Source organism: Callionymus lyra, chromosome 1, assembly GCF_982586985.1.
Source record: "Callionymus lyra chromosome 1, fCalLyr1.hap1.1, whole genome shotgun sequence".
NCBI lineage: Eukaryota > Metazoa > Chordata > Actinopteri > Syngnathiformes > Callionymidae > Callionymus > Callionymus lyra.
In genome coordinates, this window is record NC_141818.1 from 7,032,411 (window position 1) to 7,053,168 (window position 20,758).

Here is a 20,758-nt window from a genome sequence, read left to right on the forward strand (position 1 = left end):
AAAAATGTCATTGTTATAAAGCAGTGAGAAATAAAGTTAGACATATGTGACTAGACTTGGACAGATAACAATATTAATTCAAAAATAGTAATATATATATATACATAGATATATATATATCTATATAGATATAGATATATGTATATATATCTATATATATATTTATTACTATTTATATATATATATATTTATAGTTGTTTTTTTTAAACCGCGACGGGTTTTGTCCTGTACAGCTTCCGTATCAAAACATGGAAGTCGCTCCAATCTCCAACGGTTTGAGAAACATTTTGTCTTTTAAAAATGTTTCAAACGAACACCTGGTCAGGTGAACTGACACCTGAAGACTCCACATGTTTATGTTAAGCCTCCAATGTTTACGTCTAAACGCAATATTTAGATTTTAACAGAAGCTAGCGTGGTTAGCATTTAGCATGCTAGTTAGCTAGCGGCTAACCAAAGACCGGTCACAATGGTCAAGAACATGTTCCGAAGCGGGTTTCTGGTTCGGGCAACTCACACGGTGCTGACATGGGCCGCCACGCTGGTTCTGTTTCTTCATGATACCGGTAAGTTGTGAATAAAAGTGGATCGATGTGTGAAAACTGACGTCATCGTGCTCGTGTTCAACCCAAAACGAAAACAATACATTTTTTAAGTATTTATGCTCAACCTGACATGAATGGATACATGAGTCTCCTTTAATACATATAAGACATGAAAATACAAACATACTCCCTTTTATAATATAAGAAAGTGGCATCATAGACTATATATTTTTAATAAACAACAATAAAATATATATTGAAAAAAAAATGTTTTCCTACAAATAAATGCGTCATTTCGAATACAATTTAAAATTATTCAAAACGTTCGTCCCACTAATACTAACATATCTTGATTCATGGAAATGTACACTTAATGTCAATTCTGTCAAAGTGAGAACGATTATATTTTTTTCTGGACCTAAAACTAAGAAATACTGTGAGGATTTAGAAGTTTTTATCAAAATAAATTGTATTGTTCGACATATTGTTTAATTTCCAACAACAAGATGAAATAAGTTTAGTCATATAAATATTTTCACACAAATCAAAATGTCAAAAAAGCAATACAAACAGTACAATTTTAATTTGAGAGATATATTGAAAGTTTTTAATGGTGATGACGAAGTAAAAAAAGCAAATTATTCACGTGGTTTACTCGAGGAACTTAAGTAATATTTTGATTGTTGTTCTTTGGGTTTGTTTTAGTTTTTCTTGTACATTTTTGCGCATGAGAGGATTTAAATGTGTCCTTTACTGTTCTATTTTCATTAAAATGTTCTTTTTTTAAATGTAATTATCTTTAAATACATGGTCCTTTGTTTGGATCTGCTGTGCTGAGTGCACATTTCATTTTGTATAGGACTTGTTCAAAGATTTGATCTAAATAAAATTAAAAACAAAACAACAGCATTATTTTATATTTGAAAAGTCTATTTAAATTAAACAATTCTGCACGATATTTAGTTGACCTATGTCGTTGTCAACATTAAATAATAATAATTAACAATATTTACATTTTCTTTTCAAAGAGTTAAAACTAAGACTGTCTATATACACAACATAAATCAGATTATTATTGATCATTTGAATACAGTAGCAAATATTTTCTGGCTGATATATCTGTAATTATTTTAATAAAATGTTAAGCGACACTCAAAATACTTTCTTAAGTTAAATGTGAAGAAATACAATCTACGAATACTTGTGTCTGGAGCAGATGTTTAGATTCTGTCAGAGAATAAAAATAAATGTTTGTGTCGTCAGACCTGCGCAGGTGTGAGCAGCAGGGAGATCTTCTGCAGCCGATCCTCTTCTTCGTCGCCGTCGTCCTGTCCGTGGTTCTCTACTTCACCGTCTCCCTCAAGGACCCGGGTTTTGTTCTGGCGGACTCCGAGGAGGTCGAGAGAAGAACCGGTCAAACTAACACCTTCACCTTTTACTCACCTCATGTTTCTTGTCTTCAGGCTGCCGGTGAGGATGAAGAGGAGGCCATGATCCCGGGCGGTCGCCTGCGCCGCTGTGGCTACTGTCTGCTGCAGGTGAGCACCGCGCTGTCCTCGCTCCCCCGTCTCACCCCCTCCTCACCCGTCCCCCTCGTGTCTTACAGCAGCCCATGAGGGCGAGACATTGCCAGGCGTGCAGGCGTTGCGTCCGGCGTTTCGACCACCACTGCCCGTGGATGGAGAACTGTGTGGGGGAGGGGAACCACCGCTGCTTCATGCTCTACCTGCTGGTGCAGCTGCTGGTGCTGCTGTGGGGGCTTCAGCAGGCGCTGTGAGTGCATGAGACACCAATACTACTCTGTCACTACTGTGTGTTGTGCGAGCGAGTATCATGACGCCAACAGTCCTGTTGAGCTCTTCGCTCTCAATGATATTTTAGTTTATAAATAATCTGAATATTACTATTTAAAAATGTAGGAAATAATGTAGTAATAAGTTCACACAGTTGATTGAATGAAGATGTTGACAGAGGTCTGCCCTCTCTGAGGTCTTTTCTAGTTTATCACAAGTTAAAACTTGAAGGGATTTTTATAAAATCTGTTTCGTGATCAAATGTTAACTGTATTGACGATTAATGGCATTTCAATTAATCTAGAACAGACTGTATCAAGGGGGGATGAAGCCAAAATAAAGGGAGGAATAAAATAAGCTTTAATAATAAATTGTTTTTTAAAGGCTTTGTGACCCTGGTCTGGAAAAGCGCTATATAAATACAAATTACTTACTTACTTTACTTACTAAAAAATTAGATTTATTTCGATTTAAATAAGTTTCAGTTGTAATTAGATTGCATTGATTCACATTTTATTTGAAGAAAAACATATTAAATGGTTTATATTTTCTTACAACAAAAAAAGTCGAATACAAAAGTTTTATCATAAAATAAAGCTTAACTTAACTAAAGTTGAATTCTTTGTGTGTAATATTTCTTTTAAATTAATCAAATTAGGTGAAAAACACTTCAAAAATAAAACATTTCCCCCCAAAAAATTAAATTTAAGAAAGAAAGTCCTCAAACAAAGCTCTTTAAAGACTTAAACGAGTTGAATAATAACATTTTTAGCCCTCAGAAACATTTATAGATCATATACTTTCCTGTGGCCCAATGAGGGCCACATAAATACAGTCAGAGGGACACATTTCTGCTCCAGACCAAAATCATGTTAATTAAAGATGACCTAGTTCGTTGTGTACTTTACATAAATAGTTGTGTATTTGAAACTTTAAAAAAAGTTTCATGACGTTATGGATCCTAAACCCTTCTTCTCCGTGCGGCTCCAGGTCGGGCGTGTCTCCCACCATAACCTGGGATCAGTGGTTCCGGGCGAACGCGGTGCTGCTGGCGGTGGCGGTGGTGACGGGCGTGATGTCTTTGGTGGTGACGGTGCTGCTGGGATGTCACCTCTACCTGATCTCCATCAACTGCACCACCTGGGAGTTCATGTCCCGCCACCGCATCTCCTACCTGAAGGGCCGCGACACCGAGGACAACCCCTTCGACCGCGGCCTCCTCTGCAACCTCTGGGACTTCTGCTGCTCGTGCGGCGCCGTGGCCTGGGAGCGGGTCTACCTGCGCAGCCAGCAGAACTCTGGGTGACCACCAGGGGGCGTAGATGTGATCGACCCACTACTGTCGGCTTCAAAACTCTTTTTTCGGATCCTCACAAACCACGGCGTGGATCTGTTTTACTGCATGTGTTTATTAGTCGACAAGACTCACAGAGACGTTCGCTACAAGGACATTCATCAGCTGAAATCAAAGCAGCACGACAGACGAACCTCTACCGAGGTTCCTTTGAGCAAACAAACAATCGCAGAGAAACCGCTGACGTTAATTCCGGAGGTTTTATTGGCAAAAAGCGACGGACGTTTCTCTTTAAAGGGAAACTTGCTTCGGAGAAACGTGTGGACGGAGGTTATTGCGAATCACAATCAAGGCTACGTGGCGTCATTAGTAGGATGGAAGCAAAGGATTTGTAACTTTGATCTCGTCTTGACTTTTTTTTTATTGAAATGAAATGTCCTTTGAAGTGTCGTCATTTGTCCTCTTCTCGCTCAACTACACACTCGAATTATTATTGTCGACGCAATTTTACTGTATCATGGATCACTTTGAAGTCAAAGCTTCAGATACATTCATTGACTTTACATTACATTCAAAGACTAAATGGGTACATTTGTGTGGGGTTTTAGTATTCTGGACTTAAGTGTACTTTTGATATATGATATAAGATAATTAAATATTTTTAATTCATCGGTTTTCATAACCTAACTTCCTATTTAAAATACGAGCAAAACATAGATCATTTTTTATTATTGCATCGTGGTGTCCTTTACTTTTAAACTTTTAATTTTGGGATTCTAAAATGTCTTCATTTTATTCCACTGATTCTCTTATAATAGTTTTGCCTTTAGAGGAATGTGTATCTATTTTTTTTTTTACTTTTAGTTGTAGAAAACCTGAGGTTATATGATAATAATAAATACGTGTCTCTATGATAACTAAATAAATATTCTAAAATAATACAATACCCTTGAACAAAGGTAATATATATACTGCTGCTGATTATTTAATCTATAATCTATATTTCTAGTAAGTATATGTACATATATATGTGCAAAAATATTTGATTAGATTTTATAATTTTCATGTTCAAATCTTAATTAAATTCGTTTATAATTTAATAATTTTGTTTTTACAAATGATTATTAAATCATTCAGAAAAAGCAAACTACGGACATTAAGATAATAAATAAACGACAGTACGCAAAGACTAGTTAAACTAGTTATGGTCATAATCAGTTTTCTAACTACCTTCTACACCAAATACTTGTAAACTTCCTGGACAGCCCTGACATCTTCATCACAAAATACTATGTGAAATAAATACATTTGTCTCTCGCTCCTATGGCTTCGTGGTTGCCGAGCAACCTCTTGACACTGTTTTAGAGAAAGCTGCTCGTGGGGGAGGCAGTGGGCGGAGCCTGTCACAGTGACGCAGGATGTAGGCGGGGCTTCTGCAAAGCAATACTGGTATAGAAATAAATCTCCTTAACGTGGATAAACACAGACGTCTGAGACGATGACGTGTAAACAAAGGCCACACATATGCTTGAAAGCGGAAAAGCGAGTATTAAATTGACATTGAATATTAGAATTAACTGTTTTTTTTAGTAGTTTGACTTAAGACTATCGTGAGTTCAAAGTTGCCGACTAATGCAAAAAAATGGCTGACATTTTCAAATTGATTCTTCCGATATCAAAAGTTGGAAAAGCTGTGAAAAAATGTCCCGAAAAATTACCTTTTCAAGTCTGGGTCGTGTTTTTTTTGTTGAGAATCTTAAGATCAGCCATTTTGTTTTTGCTAGTGATGTTAGCCATTCGCTTCTCTTGCGCTATCCACTTAATGGAAGCTAATAATTTGGTCTGTTTTGTTTTTGAACTGTAAAGATTAGTGTAAAATTCTACGTGAATCATGTTGTCGTTTACACCGAATGAAGCTGGTTGCTAACATTTCGCTATATTAGTTTAAAAAAAAGACCTTATTGCTTAAAGTTTTAAAATAAATCGTGAAAAACAGCGTAAAAATAACAATAGCTCAGGTACAAGTTACCTCGTGGTGACCTTGAATGAATGAGCGTCACGTGGTATTTAAAGTGAAGCCGAATACGAACAATCATCGGTGACTAGCTGCTCAGTATCGAGGCCCGTGATTGGACGACATCATCGGTCGTGGAAGGAAGAGCTTCGATTCGTAAACCTCACGCCAGCTCCCGGCAGAAGTCGAAGTCGGCGAACGCTTCCTGCTGCTCGGCGGACAGCTGGGAGGTCTTGGCGGGAGGCGAGAGGACCGGCGGCAGACGCGTGAAGTCGCTGTCGAAGTTGCTGACGTCGGCGAGGGTCTTGATGGACGGCAGGTACGGCGGCGGCGTCTTCTTGGCGAGCAGCGCGTCCCAGTCGATCTCCTGGAGGCGACCAGAAGGTTCAAGATGTTGATCATCATCATCATCTGCTGATGTTGCTGCTCACCTGGTAGAACTCCTCGCCCTTCAGCTCGTCGGCGTCTTGCTCTCCGGCGCCGAGTCGCTTCACAGGGTTTCTCTTCAGAAGCTGCAGACGTGAAACAATAAACACAATAGAGTTGATCTTTTTATCTAGAAGTTTAAGATCAATAAACAGTGTTTAAAGACGTAAAACTCAATCAAATTCACCGTGTGATACTAGTTTAGGAGGAAAAAAAGCTGCTTGAATGTCTAAACTATTTAAAGGTTGTAATACATTTAATTCAATTGCTACTGAGATTAAGGACATTATCTCCGAATATAATCCACGACAAAGTTACTTAATTTGTTGAAGTTAAAGAAGTGAGTAAGTGTTAGCAACCCTGTTAGCCACGTGCTACATCTGTTGATATTTTAGTGTGTGTAAGTCTGCCAGTAGGGAGTTTTTTTAATCAAAAAAAGTAATATAAAGTATATATATATAAAAGTAAATATATTTTCAATAAAAAAGTTACTTTAATCGAAAAATAAATAATTTTCAAACTTTTTCCTTTTATTGAAGGTATCTTTTCTTGTGGCAGAGCCATATAATGGGAAGGACGTTTGTGTCTTATTTATTCAATCCCAAAATTGTTTCTTCAATGAAATCTTTTTTTTTAATCAAAGTGAAAAAGTTTTGTTAGTGTTTTCTTTTTGAATGTAACATTTTTATTTTTTATTGATTTTTTTATTTTTATTGAAGCAACTTTTTTTTTTCAGTTGAATAATAAAGAAACAAATCTACCTCCATAGACCATTAAACTTTGATTACATTGAAAGCACTTTATGTCATTTTTTTTTCATTCAAATAAGATATATCATCTTTGTTTGGTCTGTAGTTCCATTTTTCTTTTAGAGATAAGGACTACGCTTGGATTTTTGATGATGCACTTTTATTTTTCTCTCTGTTGGTTCTTGTTCATTTTGCTTGAACATTTAAAAAGCATTGTTTATCTTATCAGGTTATTTTTTATCAGTATATATCTGTTTGTACAAAACTCTCTTTTAATTGAAATATTTATATTAGAAAATGATTTTAAGCCTCGCCCACTGAAAACACTATGTTTTTCTGGAGATGCAATCTTGTTTATCATAACCACACCGACTCTGCTGTGATTGGTCAAACATTGAGGGTTTGTGACGGAGGTGCAGACTTAGATTGACGACGCACCTGTCACAAACTATCAGTGTCAAAAAGGACTCGTTGTATAAACAAAGCAGGGCGTGATTACAGCTCGCTGTAGGAGGAGTGAAAGCATTATTATTTCATAATGGATTCCGCTCTCGTAACCTCTCGTTCATCGAGATTTCAGACGGGGGAGAACTTTATAAAGTAATTAGTTCAAAACAGGGTCATGATGAGAGACTTACTGCATCTTGGAGAGGAAGACTTCAACATTTGAAGTTTTTTCAATTCATTGCCTTTAATTTATTGCCTTTTAATATATTCTAAGGATCTACAGGAAGCTTTTTATTTTCTTTTGCATGTTGTGTGCGGAACAACAATGTCAATAAAAGTGTCTGTTTCTGATTATTTTCTGTATTTAAACCCCAAAACAATATTGCTGAGAAGAATATATGTTAAAACGCATATAAAGTAAAATAAAAGTCGTTCAAAGAGTTTAAATAAAGTAATATTGTAATTTAAGTAATAACTTTTTAGTTAGTAAATAATGCATCATGATTTTAAAGCAGAGATAACGAGAGATCAACGTTGACATAAAGCCAGGACGGTGATCTCCTGACCTCTACTGGACATTACAGGTACGACAGGTAACTGTCAACTCACCTTCTGCAGGATGACGACGGCGTCTGCAGGTAGAGACGCTGGATACTGAACGTCATCGTTGACGATGGAGTCGAAGACCTCCTCCTCGTCCTCGCCGGGGAATGGAGACTGTGGACGGCGAAGAAGATCCCGATGAGCTTCGACTCACCACCACGAGAAACATTATGACCAGAGGAGCGACCTCGCCCACGAGCATCTCGTAGATGAGCACACCCAGACCCCACCAGTCCACCGCCCGCGTGTAGTTGTCGTCCGTCAGGACCTCGGGGGCCAGAAACTCCGGGGTCCCGCAGAAGGTGGAGGTCCGATCTCCGTGACCCATCCCTGCCCAGGATGACACCACCGTGAGAGCGCTGGACCCGGAGAAGCAACACGAAGTGACCTACCTTCTTTACACAGACCAAAGTCTGTGATCTTCACGAAACCATCGGCATCCATCAGAAGGTTGTCCAGCTTCAGGTCTCTGTAGATGATCTTGTTCTCATGGAGGAACTGTAGGCCCAGCAGAACACATGCAGTGTAGAACCTGGACACACACAGGACACACCAGGGTTGGTTCAGGAGAGGTTGGTTCTGGTACCAGCGACAGGTGCTGACCGGGTCTGGGCGGGTGTGAAGACGTCACTGTGGATGTGGATCATCAGGTCTCCTCCAGGTAGATAGTCCATGACGAAGCAGACGTGCTCGCTGGTCTGGAAGCAGCCGTGCAGGTGGACCAGGAACGGGTGTCTGGACGCGTTGATCATCTCAAAGATCCTCTTCTCACTCATCAGACTGGAATTCATCATCATCATCATTGTAATCTTCATCATCATCATCATCATCATCATCATCATCATCATCATTGTTATCTTCATCATCATCATCATCATCATTATCTTTTTGATTATTATCTTCATCATCATCATCATTGTTATTATCATTACCATCATCATCATCATCCTCATTGTTATCATCATCACTATCTTTTTGATCATTATCTTCATCATCATCATCATCATCGTAATCTTCATCATCATCATCATCACTATCTTTTTTTATCATTATCTTCACCCTTATCTTCATCATCATCATTGTTATCTTCATTATCATCATCATCATCATTGTAATCTTCATCATCATCATCATCATCACTATCTTTTTGATCATTATCTTCATCCTTATCTTCATCATCATCATCATTGTTATCATCATCATCATTGTAATCTTCATCATCATCATCATCCTCATCATTACCATCATCACTATCTTTTTTATCATTATCTTCATCATCATCATCATCATCTTCATCATCAACTTCATCTTCATCTTCATCATCTTCATCATTATCATCATCTTTATCATCTTCATCTTCATCTTCATCTTGGTCTTCATCATCAGTACTATCATCATCATCATCATCTTTATCTTCAACTTCATCTTCATCATCAGCACTATAATTATCATCTTCATCATCATCATCATCATCATCATCATCATCATCATCATCATCAGCATCATCATCATCATCATCATCATCATCATCATCTTCATCATCAACTTCATCTTCATCATCTTCATCATTATCATCATCTTTATCATCTTCATCTTCATCTTGGTCCTAATCATCAGTACTATCATCATCATCTTCATCTTTATCTTCATCATCAGTACTATCATCATCATCTTCATCTTTATCTTCAACTTCATCTTCATCTTCATCTTCATCATCAGCACTATAATTATCATCTTCATCATCATCATCATCATCATCATCATCATCATCATCATCATCATCATCTTCATCATTATCTTCATCATCATCGTCATCATCATTATTATTTTTTTTTATTTAAAATTATCATTATTATCATTAACGATTATTTAATCCAATATATTTGTCAATTTCCATTTGTTTTTTGTCAGGGCTTAGATGAGTGGTCATAAAATAAATCATATATAGCAGTGATTTTATTTTATTTGATCTTTGTCTCTTTAAGTGACCCCACATGTTGCTCTCTATATGTAGCCCACATGATGATATATTGAGCTGGTAATCTGGATTAGGTCACATTAAAACGATTGATCTCAATCAGGGCAATATAATCCAATGTTGCTTTGAAAAACTGGGATAAAAGTAAAACGGATTACCTGATCCTAGACAGCAAAAAAATGTCCAAATAAGGATCATTTTAATCCAGATTAGATATTTTGTTTTGTCACAATCATCAACAACATGTACATCATCATCTTCACCACCATCATCATCATCATCATCATCATCATCGTCAATCCTTTCCATCTCTTTTGCTCTTGGCTTCATCAATTATTTATAGGTTGATAAATATGATGGTGGTGAGGGAGATGCTAGTGAAACACACACACAAACAGACACACACACACACACACACTCACACACACACACACCTGTCCACCTCGTCTCGGGTCACGATGTCTCTCTTCTTCAAAGCTTTGATGGCAAATAATTTCCCAGATTTCTTCAACTCTGCCAGCAGAACCTGGAATATCATCAACGAGCACACATTCACTTGTGTGTATCAATGTGTGTGTGTGTGTGTGTGTGTGTAACAATGTGTGTGTGTGTGTGTGTGTGTCATCTCAACCTTTCCAAAGTGTCCTCTGCCCAGAACCGACACCAGCCTGAAATCTTCCACCTTCATCCTGCAACGTGACAAGAGTTGTGTGTCATTGTTGTTCCTTTCATTTTCTGTGCATTTGTGCGTTTACTTCTGATCCGGAGAAGGTTCGACTCCGTTCTCCTCCAGATTGAACTGAAAACGACAAAACATCATGTGAGATTTCAAACTCTTCACACACTTCACGATGTGGATCAGGATCAGCATTACCAGATCTTCTCGAGGAGCAGAAGATGAGGATGTGATGAAGGTGGGACCTTCGTCTTCTGCTTCACTCACAGTGATGGTGATCAATGGACCTTCGCTGTCAGGGAACCAAACAAACGCAGGATTGTTTTACCCTTAAAATGATTGTCAAATATTATAATTCTCCAGATTATTTTCATACTCTTTAATAGCAAGATTATTTTCAGGTTTGAGATTATTGTATTTTTTTTTTCGTATATTAATAATAACGACTCTTGAGATGATAGTGATCTGATTGTTAGACCAAATATTAATGCTGTAAATGATTATCAGAGATTATTGCTTCAGTTTATCACTATATCAAACTGTCAAACTGAGCCTGAGAAACCTGGGTGTTGTATTCGACAACGACATGTCTCTAGTTCAACACTGCAGAAAACTGACCAGAAACTGTTTCCTTCAACTGAGAAAAATCTCTAAATTTAGGAAAATGTTGTCGGAACATGATCTGGAGTTTATAATCCATGCAAATAGAGAGGAAGCTTAGGAGCAACAGTCTAGAAGGATTTCTCTCCTCTGGTCCTGAACCGTGTTCAGGAACCATCAGTAGATTCTGATCCACAGACCTCAGAGCCTGAGCTGACCATGAATAGATCTGAAAGTAAGAACCAGAGTTTTAAGGATCGGAGAAATGTGAGTTCTTCTACTAGAGCGGGTCAGAATTCTCGCTGCAGAGTTCTGTATCAACTGCAGGCGAGACAGATCCTTCTTGTTAAGACACTTGTTAACAAACTGTTACAATAGTCCAGACGAGAAGAAACAAACGCATGGATTATAAACTCCAGATCGTGCTCTGACAACATTTTCCTAAATTTAGAGATTTTTCTCAGTTGAAGGAAACAGTTTGTGGTGAGTTTTCTGCAGTGTTGAACTAGAGACATGTCTTTGTCAAATACAACTAAGTCACCCAACTCTTCAGCGAGAATTCTGACCCTGAATTCTGAATTATTCAAGTAGAAGAACTCACATTTCTCCGATCCTTAAAACTCTTCACTGGCTGCCAGTTTTTTCAGGATCAACTTTAAAATTCTGGTTCTTACTTTCAGATCTATTCATGGTCAGACTCCTACTTACATCAGTGATCTGATCCAGACTTACACCCCAGCTCGGGCTCTGAGGTCTGTGGATCAGAATCTACTGATGGTTCCACGCACACGGTTCAGGACCAGAGGAGAGAAATTCTTCCAGACTGTTGCTCCTAAGCTTTGGAACGATCTTCCTCTGTGTTTGATGATCTACTGACTACTTCAAGAAACATCTTAAGACACTTTTGTTTGTGCTTTTCTCTGATTTTCTGGGACTCCTGTGTTTGTCTCCATGTTGTCTTGATATTTTAAAGTATATATTTAAACTGTGTATTGTTTTTGATTGTTAAAGCGCTTTGTGACCCTGGTCTAAATAGGCGCTTTATGAATAACCTTTACTTTACTTAGTTATCTGTTGAATGATGAGCACTGTCATGTAACACATTCATTTTTTTCTTCAGATTAATCACACAGTAGATATGGGGGCCCTAACCTTTTTTTTGCACCTCATTATTTTTCACGGACCTACATCTCTCTATAACGCTTAGTCAGCAAGCTGATGATCCAACATAGAGTTTATGATTCACTCTTTTTCACTGATTATTTTCTTAGTAAACTTGACCAAAACACAATCTTTACATGTCAAGAATCAAAGACTAATATGACTTCGGAGGAAATCCTGTATTTATTTAATTTTTCAAAATAAAAGATGTTTAATAACAATATTAATCGATGCAACAGGAATTAAATAATTTTCGTCTCTAATACGCCTTGTTCATGATCATTATCAGACCTTGGATTATTCTAATGTTTATTAAAATGAAGTAAACTGCTGTGATTTTACTTCATAATATCGCCATGTTCCCAAAACAAGTTGTAATTTTAATTGTTATTACTATAAACCCGGTTTCATCAATGGGTTATTGTCTGGTACCGGCACTGCTGTCGTATTATACATTTCACCTCAGATTATTTATATCCTTGTCAAACAGTGCTAACATTATCTTACACTTATTTCATGTCTAATCTAATTCACTGTTGTATTCTGGATTAGAAGACCTTTGTTACTTTGTAATCTGGTTTCATTTTATTGTGATGCTTCTTCTGTTTCGTCTGCCCGGTGCTCGATTATTATCCTCAAACCTCGGCAGTAGCGTCGTCTCCTCCCGTGTGTCGTCCGTATGTCGCGGCGCGTCGGGCGAGCTGAAGACGGGCGAGCTGAAGGTGGTGAAGGATCTGTAGCGAGGGAGGATGCTCATCATCAGGTGGCCCCAGGTGGTGAAGTTCATGTTCATCTGAGCCGCTCGCAGGAAGTTTTTACCTGAAGGGGAAGCGAGAGAAATACCACGTTAATGAAGATCATTGAGCGTCGGGAAACATCTCACACCTCTCTCTTTGGTGAAGATGCAACGTTGACGTCGCAGTTTGGTCTGTCGCTCCACCATCGTGTCGACGAAGGAGATCTTGAATGGAAGTGAGTTTGAGTTAACATCAGGTGAACGTCGTTATCAGGTGTCGTCGGACCTCGGCGAAAAGATGGCCGCTCGGCTCCAGGTTGAAGGTCTGCAGGAGCTCCGTCGAGTCCATCAGCTCCTCCAGCCGCAGAAACTTAACCGCACACATGTTTGCTACGTTCCGGCTGAAGATTCCCACTTCCAGCTCTCGAGACTAAGACACATACGAGAGAAAGTATCACTTAATCTTTATAATAACGTTCTTTTGTTCGCCATATTCTGTTGAATGATGATGATAAGTGGTTCGATTCCTGGTGAGATGTTACAGCTGGTGATCATTAGCAATATTAGCTTGTCTGCTGGGAAAGCTAGCCATTAAATATTTAGATGTTTACTTGTATGAAAACAAATCCAGTTGATTTCTTATTCATAAGATACATTTAAAAACAACGTAAATAAATGGTCAATGAGTTTTATGTTTTGTCATTTGAATGGACGACGTAAAATTAAAGGGTGTGTATTGGCCAGAATCGGGCGATACGATACAACAATATGATGTATCGTGATACTGTAGTAACGAGGTTATATTTGTAGTATTGTCGAGTACTTGACTCTGGTGTTGCAGAATTTACAGACCACATGACTCTTGACGAAGTCGTAACTGTTTTCATTTGTTTTTAAAACCAAAATATGTCCAAACATCAGCTTTAAAAGATGCTGGAGTCGACTGTATCCTCTTGTTCTCAGTAATGGCTTGGATCTCGCGGGATTTCAATGTGCATTTAGCTGCGGAGGACTAGTGACTGCCATCTAGAGGATATAAATTGCATCGCAACATAAAAATGTACAAACGGCGAGAATATTTGCATGTTAATTGAAAAAAATTAAATTGTTTAATTTCACAGATACAGTATTGAACTATAAACCATAAATCTTTTTAAATAATCGATACAGTGCCGTCATATATCAATACAGTATCTTTGAAAATAATATATATGATAAATCACTATTTTCTAACTACTTTAATGTGTGACATTTATATCAGAGTGTTTATTCTTCAGCTAGCAACTTAGCATTCAAGCTAATAATCGCTCAATCATTCTATATTTGTTAAATATCTGGTAAAATTAGATTATTATTCGGTTTTAAACATAGTAACTATATTCTTGGGGACTGTGTTGTTAAACAGAATGAGACACTTTATTAAAACGTTTTCAAAGCTAACGTGTGGATGAGCATAAGCTAACTTAGCATCCGACAGTGTAAGTTTGACTGGTAAACCAAATCACAACACGAAAATTATACATAAAACAAAAAAATATTGATGAAGATAAACTAGAGAAAATGGGTTTCAGTAAGTTGGGTAAGTTGGTTTCACAAAACCCATTGAAAACCAAAGACAGAATTTCTTTCATTAAATAAAATATAGTCAAAATATGAGTCACAACCTTGGGCATTATATGATGACCTTGTGAGTGAAAATGTTTTTAATGATAAAAAATAAAGATATAAGTCAAAACACTGTTTTACTATATCTACGAACATCTCTTCATGCAACTTGTTAAAGATATTCCTTTTATTTGCCCTTTTTTTTAGGTATTAGTTTCATATTTTTCATTAAATTAAATGTATGTAAAACTAAATAATACAAACTTTAATATTTGGCATAAAAGCATGTTTTGGATTTGGATATTTTTTATTTAAACTTGTAAAATATCTGAAATATGCAATGTCTTTAAATAAAATGAATTAAAAAAATGTAAATACAATAATATCAAGACTAAAGCTTATTATAGAATGTCCTTTTTGAGATTAAATTGATGTTAAAAAGATTTTTTATCAGGCAAACTGCACAATAAGTGTAAGAATAAACTTAATTATTGTGACACTCACTCTCTCCAGCTGGATGAGGAAGTCCTGGTTCCAGCTCTCCCTGCAGACGGCGCTCCACTGTGTCCGGCCCACGATGCGTCCATCCAGGCGTAGAACAGCGCTGACCTCTGCACGGATCAGAACCGACACCAGTGACCCGCTGCTCTGGTTTACGGTGAATGAAGAAAGTGCTCTGACCTGAGCTGACGGCAGGTGAAGTGTCGTCTGGCGTCAAAACACCTTCACAGCCAAGAAGTCGGACTTCAAGTTTCCCTGAATAACAGAATAGATTTTGATCATTTTTAACAGCTGGGGACGACCCGGGGGCCTTTGAATCTGACACATATTATATTCAACCAATGTAATATACATTTTTAAACTTCTTTTAAGGACGATTTATTCTTTTACCTCCTTTTATTTATTTGATCCATCAACATAAATTGAAAGAAAAAATTGATGTAATATTATATTTACGTGTGATTAATATTAAATATATATACAATTATACATTTTAGTTACTTGTTTATTTTTATTGAACATTGTTTGATATTTTTGCGCCTTATCAAACTTTTTAACCCTTGTGTGATCTCTGGGTCAAGGTGACCCGGTGGCCCAAAGATACGTAAGCAGTGGCGGAGGTCGTTCACCGTGACCCAGAGATAACACAAGAGTTAAAATTCCTATTCCGGTTAAATCTATCCATCTAAATACTCTATTCTTTTACCTCCTTTTATTTTCCTCCTAAGATCATTTATTCTATTCTTCAAAATACATGAAAATAATTAATAAATAGCTTTAATATCAAACTGACTTCTTAATCATATACAAATAAAACTTACATTAATAATTACACTGAAAAACTAGTTTGAATTATTTTATACCACATTGTATTAATGCTACGTAATATGGTTTATATCTTTGCGATATATAGAACTTGTGAGGTATAATTTTGCAATTCACGCTTTGTTCATTAGTGTCTTTTTTTATTTTGGACGGAAGGCACCACTAGAAAGATACATGGACTTTATTAATCGCTCTTGAGATCTCTTTCCAGTTCACAGCAGACGATAACAAGAACACGAACAAAGTGCAACGCAAAGAACAAAGTGCAAGGGATGATAAAGTGCAAATATAAAGAACATAGAGCAAAGGAAATAACACAAATGAAAAGAAAAAAATGAATATACAATGACATAATCCTTTCACATGCTCCTGCCCCCAAATTCAGAATTATAAAGTCTAATAGCAAGGAATAATTTAGTCCCTGAGTCTATTAGTGTTGCATCATGGGAGGAGCATTAGTTCACTCCATCTGATTCTCTTTGATGACAGTAAGTAAGTAAGTAATTTTTATTTATATAGCGCTTTTCTAGACCAGGGTCACAAAGCGCTTAAACAATCAAAACAATATTCAATAAAGTATATACTTTAAAGATCAAGATAAAACTGATAACACAACAGGAGTTCCAGAAAATCAAGGAAAAGCCTGCATGAATAAAAATATCTTAAGATGTTTCTTGAATCAGTCAGTAGATCCATCAAGCGCAAAGAGGGAGGAAGATTGTTCCAAAGCTTAGGAGCAACAGTCTGGAAGGATTTCTCTCCTCTGGTCCTGAACCGTGTGCGAGGAACCATCAGTAGATTCTGATCCACAGACCTCAGAGCCCGAGCTGGGGTGTAAGGCTGGATCAGATCAGTGATGTAAGGAGGAGTCTGACCATGAATAGTTCTGAAAGTAAGAACCAGAATTTTAAAGTTGATCCTGAAAGAAACTAGAAGCCAGTGAAGAGATTTAAGGATCAGAGAAATGTGAGTTCTTCTACTAGAGCGGGTCAGAATTCTCGCTGCAGAGTTTTGTATTAACTGCCGACGAGACAGATCCTTCTTGTTAAGACATGAAAACAAACTGTTACAATAGTCCAGACGAGAAGAAACAAACGCATGGATTACAAGCTCCAGATCATGTTCCGACAACATTTTCCTAAGTTTAGAGATTTTTCTCTGTTGAAGGAAACAGTTTCTGGTCAGTTTTCTGCAGTGTTGAACAAGAGACATGTCTTTATCAAATACAACACCCAGGTTTCTCAGGCTCAGTTTGACAGACTGACCTAAGTCACCCAAGTACTGACTCAACCCTGGAACCTTATCATCAGGAGCAATAACCAGAGTTTCAGTTTTGTCCACATTTAGCTGTAAAGTGTTCTCACTCAGACATTGTTTGATTTCTAGAAGACAATTGACTAAGCCTCTGGGGTGTTCAGAGGATGACAGTTACTTTATGTTATGTGACCCTTTAGAATATAACTATTAATATTGCCCCCTCCCTCTAATTTACAACCTAGTTTGACGCCACTTCACACAAACGTTCAAAATCTGAAGATACTTTAAATACCACATTGAAGGTGCAAGAGGTGTTTCAGACATTAATTTAGTGAGTCGTCACCGAGAGACTCGGAGTAGAGCGGCTCTACCGTTCAGGATCATGCGAGGCGAGCGACAGATCAGCCTCTGCCGTCGTCTCTTGGCCGCCAGCGGTCGACTTATCTCCCTCTTACATCATCCAAATATGTTTTTTGGCCTTTTCCACCTCGTGTGGCGCGAGTTCTGCCAGAATCCCAGGGATTACATGAGCTGGCAGAGGTCAGCGTGTGGCGGGTCGACACAGAACCGCCGCGGCTGTCGGATTATCTTATTAGAGAGGAGCGTACCTGTGAGGGAGGCGGGTCGGAGGGAGAAGGCGGACAGGGAGGCGGGGAGCCGAGGGGTTCGGGGCGACGCCGGGGGTCCGTCCACGACCTCGTCGAGATGCTCCTCCCTCTGGCATGTCTCCAGGGAGAGTCGCAGAAGGTCCAGCTTCTGGGTCGACTCCTGCACCCGGGACTGGGCCTGATGGGAACCAGATGGGAACGATAGAAGATATTTAACTGAATAAAAAACAAGTGTCTAAAAATGAAAATATTTATTTATTTATAGTAATAACATTTATTTTCTTCACAATAGGATATTTACGTAATATCTTGAAGTATTTATATATAAAAAAATTTTAAACATGCAAAAAATGAAATATTTTATTAAAATGTCAGTTTCAGCATATTTGTACCTTTTTGCAGTTTTTCTTTGTTTTTGTTTTTCTAATACAGTTGTACACACGTTATTAACGTCAAACACGTACAATATTTTCATCTACCATCAAATGTTAAGCTTTAGTCAATCAACAAATAACAAAATGTGTTTTTTTATACACATATTAAGTGTAATTTCCAACTGAAATCAATCGACTTTCAGCTGAAGCTTAACAAATTTTTTCGTCTGCACTCAAAGAATGTACAACTAATCACACAAGATGTTTGGATGAAAAAGGATCAGAGGGAAAAAAAACTGTACTTATTATTTCTTCCCCTTTATATTATTATTATCAATAAAGTTTTACATTACCTTACCTTATTATATTTACTTCTTACTTTGTTGTTAATAATAATGTCAACAATTCTTCATATAATTCAATAATTCTTATTTTTCCTTAGACCAATCTTTGGATTCACCTTATAAATACTATACTTTTCTAGGGTATACTTGAAGTTTTTGTGTCAAATGATTGTCTTTGAAGACCTTAATGCTTGTTTCTAATAGAGCTATAATTTTAAATAATCTTCCAGTTTACTTACATTTAAACTTGAACGTGTGCTGTTAAAGTGTATCACAAGTATTTGACATTTGATCCGATAATTAAAACTGCGTAATATTGACAAAGGTTACTTTTCAGCTTCAAAAGCTTTCAGAATCGGAAACGTTCTGAGTTGCTTTGTTACGGTTTATTTTTGTCCTATCTTTGTTGTTCGGCGTCTTTGAAATCTTCCCTTTTTAGGATTTCATCTCTTCCGTGTTCTTGAATATTCTGAATTCCTCAAACCAATGACACGGTTCTATCTTTAAACTGGTTTCACCTGCAGCCACGTCACAAACGAGTCGAACGTTAAGTCGAGATGAACTATCGAGGCCTCAGTGAAACAGTTTGAAGATTAACGCTGAGTCAGCGACTCAAATGTCAGACACACTAAGATATTCATCATCGTGTGGATTAAAAACATTCGGTGAAAAAGATTTAATCAAGAATTCGCTGAGTCTTGGGTCAGAATATTGAAGATTTTCTTAAAACAGTGGTGAGACCTCGAGAATGAAAACCAACCAACCTCCGCCAGAGCCTTGTGGTCCAGCGCCGGGATTCCCTCCAGCTGCTTCACCACGTCCTTGGCCAGAACCAGCGAGTCGGTCTCTCGCTGCACGTAGTGCTGCAGCTCAGAGAAGCGACCGTTGGCCGGACTGATGGCGAACGGAGACATTCCTGCGGGAAAAAGGGAGGAAAATGTTCAACTAGTGATAAGAAGAGCGAGGGACGAGTAAACCAGCGTCAATATAACCAGGTTATTGACACGAGAGGTTTATGACGCGGGTTTCAGCATCAGAAATGGAAAGAAAACCCGGACGTGTTCAATTATGAATGCGCTTATATGAGAGGTCAAAGGTCAGAGAAACCGACACGCTGACTTATTGAGCTTAATTTCCAGGATGTGAGTCTGACAATAACGAATGTTTTCTCGTCCCGGGACGTTTCTGTCCGTCATTACTTCTCGGATATCACAAGGTTTGGATGTTTTTTTTTCACCGGAAACGCTTCTGGAACATGGACTATATTTAGAACTCTGACTGAAGCCAACTCTGACGGCGAGCCTCAGATGCTTCTCAGTGACGGTCCGTCATAGACGTGATACACATGTAGGTTTTTCTCCAGGTACTTCCGTTGACTCCCTCAGTTCAAAAACATGCATGAAAATACAGATTAGTTTATGACTCTGAATTAAGTGGGGATATTTCTTTGTGTCCTGAAATGGAACACATGTCTTTCCAGGGTGTCCCTTCACACCCCATGTTAGACTCTGACCACCACTATGAAAAAAAGTAATCAAAAATATATATATAACAAATTAATTATTATCATTAATTAAATATTTTAAGGTTTTGGTATTTTATTACTATTAATAATAGTTTAGGTTGAGAACTATATCTTTAATAGAAACTATATTATTTATTGGATAACTCGAAATTAAACAGAAGTTTAATTTAAGAATATTAAATAACGTATAATTGTTTTTAATTGTATTATTCTACTAATGCAATATATACATACACTTATTTTAAAATAAATAATGTTATTTTTAAACACGTTATAATTTGGCGTAATAGTTTAATTAGTTTCCATGTATTTGCTAAATAAGAAAATAAAAATAATATAATTTAATGATTTTCTGGTCCACGCTCTGACCTCCAGCTTCGGTCCGGTCCTGGTTCCGTCCAGCTTCGCCGCTGCCGCTCGCGACCTGCGTGACTTTGATGATCTGCAGGCGGATCAGCTCGATCTTGGAGCGACTGTCCTGCAACATCTGCTGCGCCGTGGACAACATCTGAGGAACAACAACATCAACACGTCACCTACCGAACCGGACCGGGCCGGACCGGACCGGGACCATCGACAAACACCCCCCCCCCCCCCCCCCTTCCCACTGACATGCCTGCACTCACGCGCGATGACGGGAGGATGACTTTGCACTCTCACCTCGCAGGAGGTGAAGCTGATTCAGGACCAGCGAGGA

At 37.8% G+C, this 20,758-nt stretch overlaps 2 protein-coding genes across 4 annotated transcripts; one reads left to right on the forward strand and one right to left on the reverse strand.

Moving 5' to 3' along the window:
• The first annotated feature begins 249 nt into the window (after positions 1–249).
• zdhhc12a (zDHHC palmitoyltransferase 12a) lies at positions 250–4,301 on the forward strand. 2 transcript variants are annotated; one of them, XM_087790752.1, is made up of 5 exons: positions 250–566; positions 1,809–1,942; positions 2,009–2,083; positions 2,152–2,318; positions 3,329–4,301. In XM_087790752.1, exons 1-5 carry the CDS (start codon positions 470–472, stop codon positions 3,642–3,644), a joined length of 789 nt encoding a protein of 262 aa, XP_087646878.1. In that variant the 5' UTR covers positions 250–469; the 3' UTR covers positions 3,645–4,301. The 2 variants fall into 2 exon arrangements, with proteins under 2 accessions (XP_087646878.1, XP_087646869.1); XM_087790743.1 differs by having other exon boundaries at positions 1,809–2,083.
• Positions 3,728–20,708, reverse strand: LOC148087686 (serine/threonine-protein kinase N2-like). 2 transcript variants are annotated; one of them, XM_087790332.1, is made up of 19 exons: positions 20,688–20,708; positions 20,431–20,569; positions 19,301–19,452; positions 17,819–17,996; positions 15,309–15,383; positions 15,132–15,238; positions 13,309–13,452; positions 13,172–13,247; positions 12,928–13,105; positions 10,724–10,817; positions 10,605–10,648; positions 10,481–10,538; positions 10,284–10,375; positions 8,475–8,651; positions 8,264–8,403; positions 8,059–8,201; positions 7,878–7,985; positions 6,078–6,158; positions 3,728–6,013 (listed from the first exon to the last, which is right to left on the reverse strand). In XM_087790332.1, exons 2-19 carry the CDS (start codon positions 20,567–20,569, stop codon positions 5,810–5,812), a joined length of 2,190 nt encoding a protein of 729 aa, XP_087646458.1. In that variant the 5' UTR covers positions 20,688–20,708; the 3' UTR covers positions 3,728–5,809. The 2 variants fall into 2 exon arrangements, with proteins under 2 accessions (XP_087646458.1, XP_087646457.1); XM_087790331.1 differs by lacking the exons at positions 15,309–15,383; positions 17,819–17,996; positions 19,301–19,452; positions 20,431–20,569; positions 20,688–20,708 and having other exon boundaries at positions 15,132–15,219.
• Positions 20,709–20,758: the final 50 nt, after the last annotated feature.

Coding starts and splice junctions, on each gene's coding strand:
- zdhhc12a (XM_087790743.1), top strand. CDS start 470: ATGGTCAAGAACATGTTCCGAAGCGGGTTTCTGGTTCGGGCAACTCAC. Junction 567..1,808: donor TCTGTTTCTTCATGATACCG/GTAAGTTGTGAA, acceptor TTGTGTCGTCAG/ACCTGCGCAGGTGTGAGCAG. Junction 2,084..2,151: donor GTGGCTACTGTCTGCTGCAG/GTGAGCACCGCG, acceptor CGTGTCTTACAG/CAGCCCATGAGGGCGAGACA.
- LOC148087686 (XM_087790332.1), bottom strand. CDS start 20,569: ATGTTGTCCACGGCGCAGCAGATGTTGCAGGACAGTCGCTCCAAGATC. Junction 13,453..15,131: donor TCCTCATCCAGCTGGAGAGA/GTGAGTGTCACA, acceptor TATGTGTCTTAG/TCTCGAGAGCTGGAAGTGGG. Junction 10,539..10,604: donor GAACCTTCTCCGGATCAGAA/GTAAACGCACAA, acceptor GTCACGTTGCAG/GATGAAGGTGGAAGATTTCA.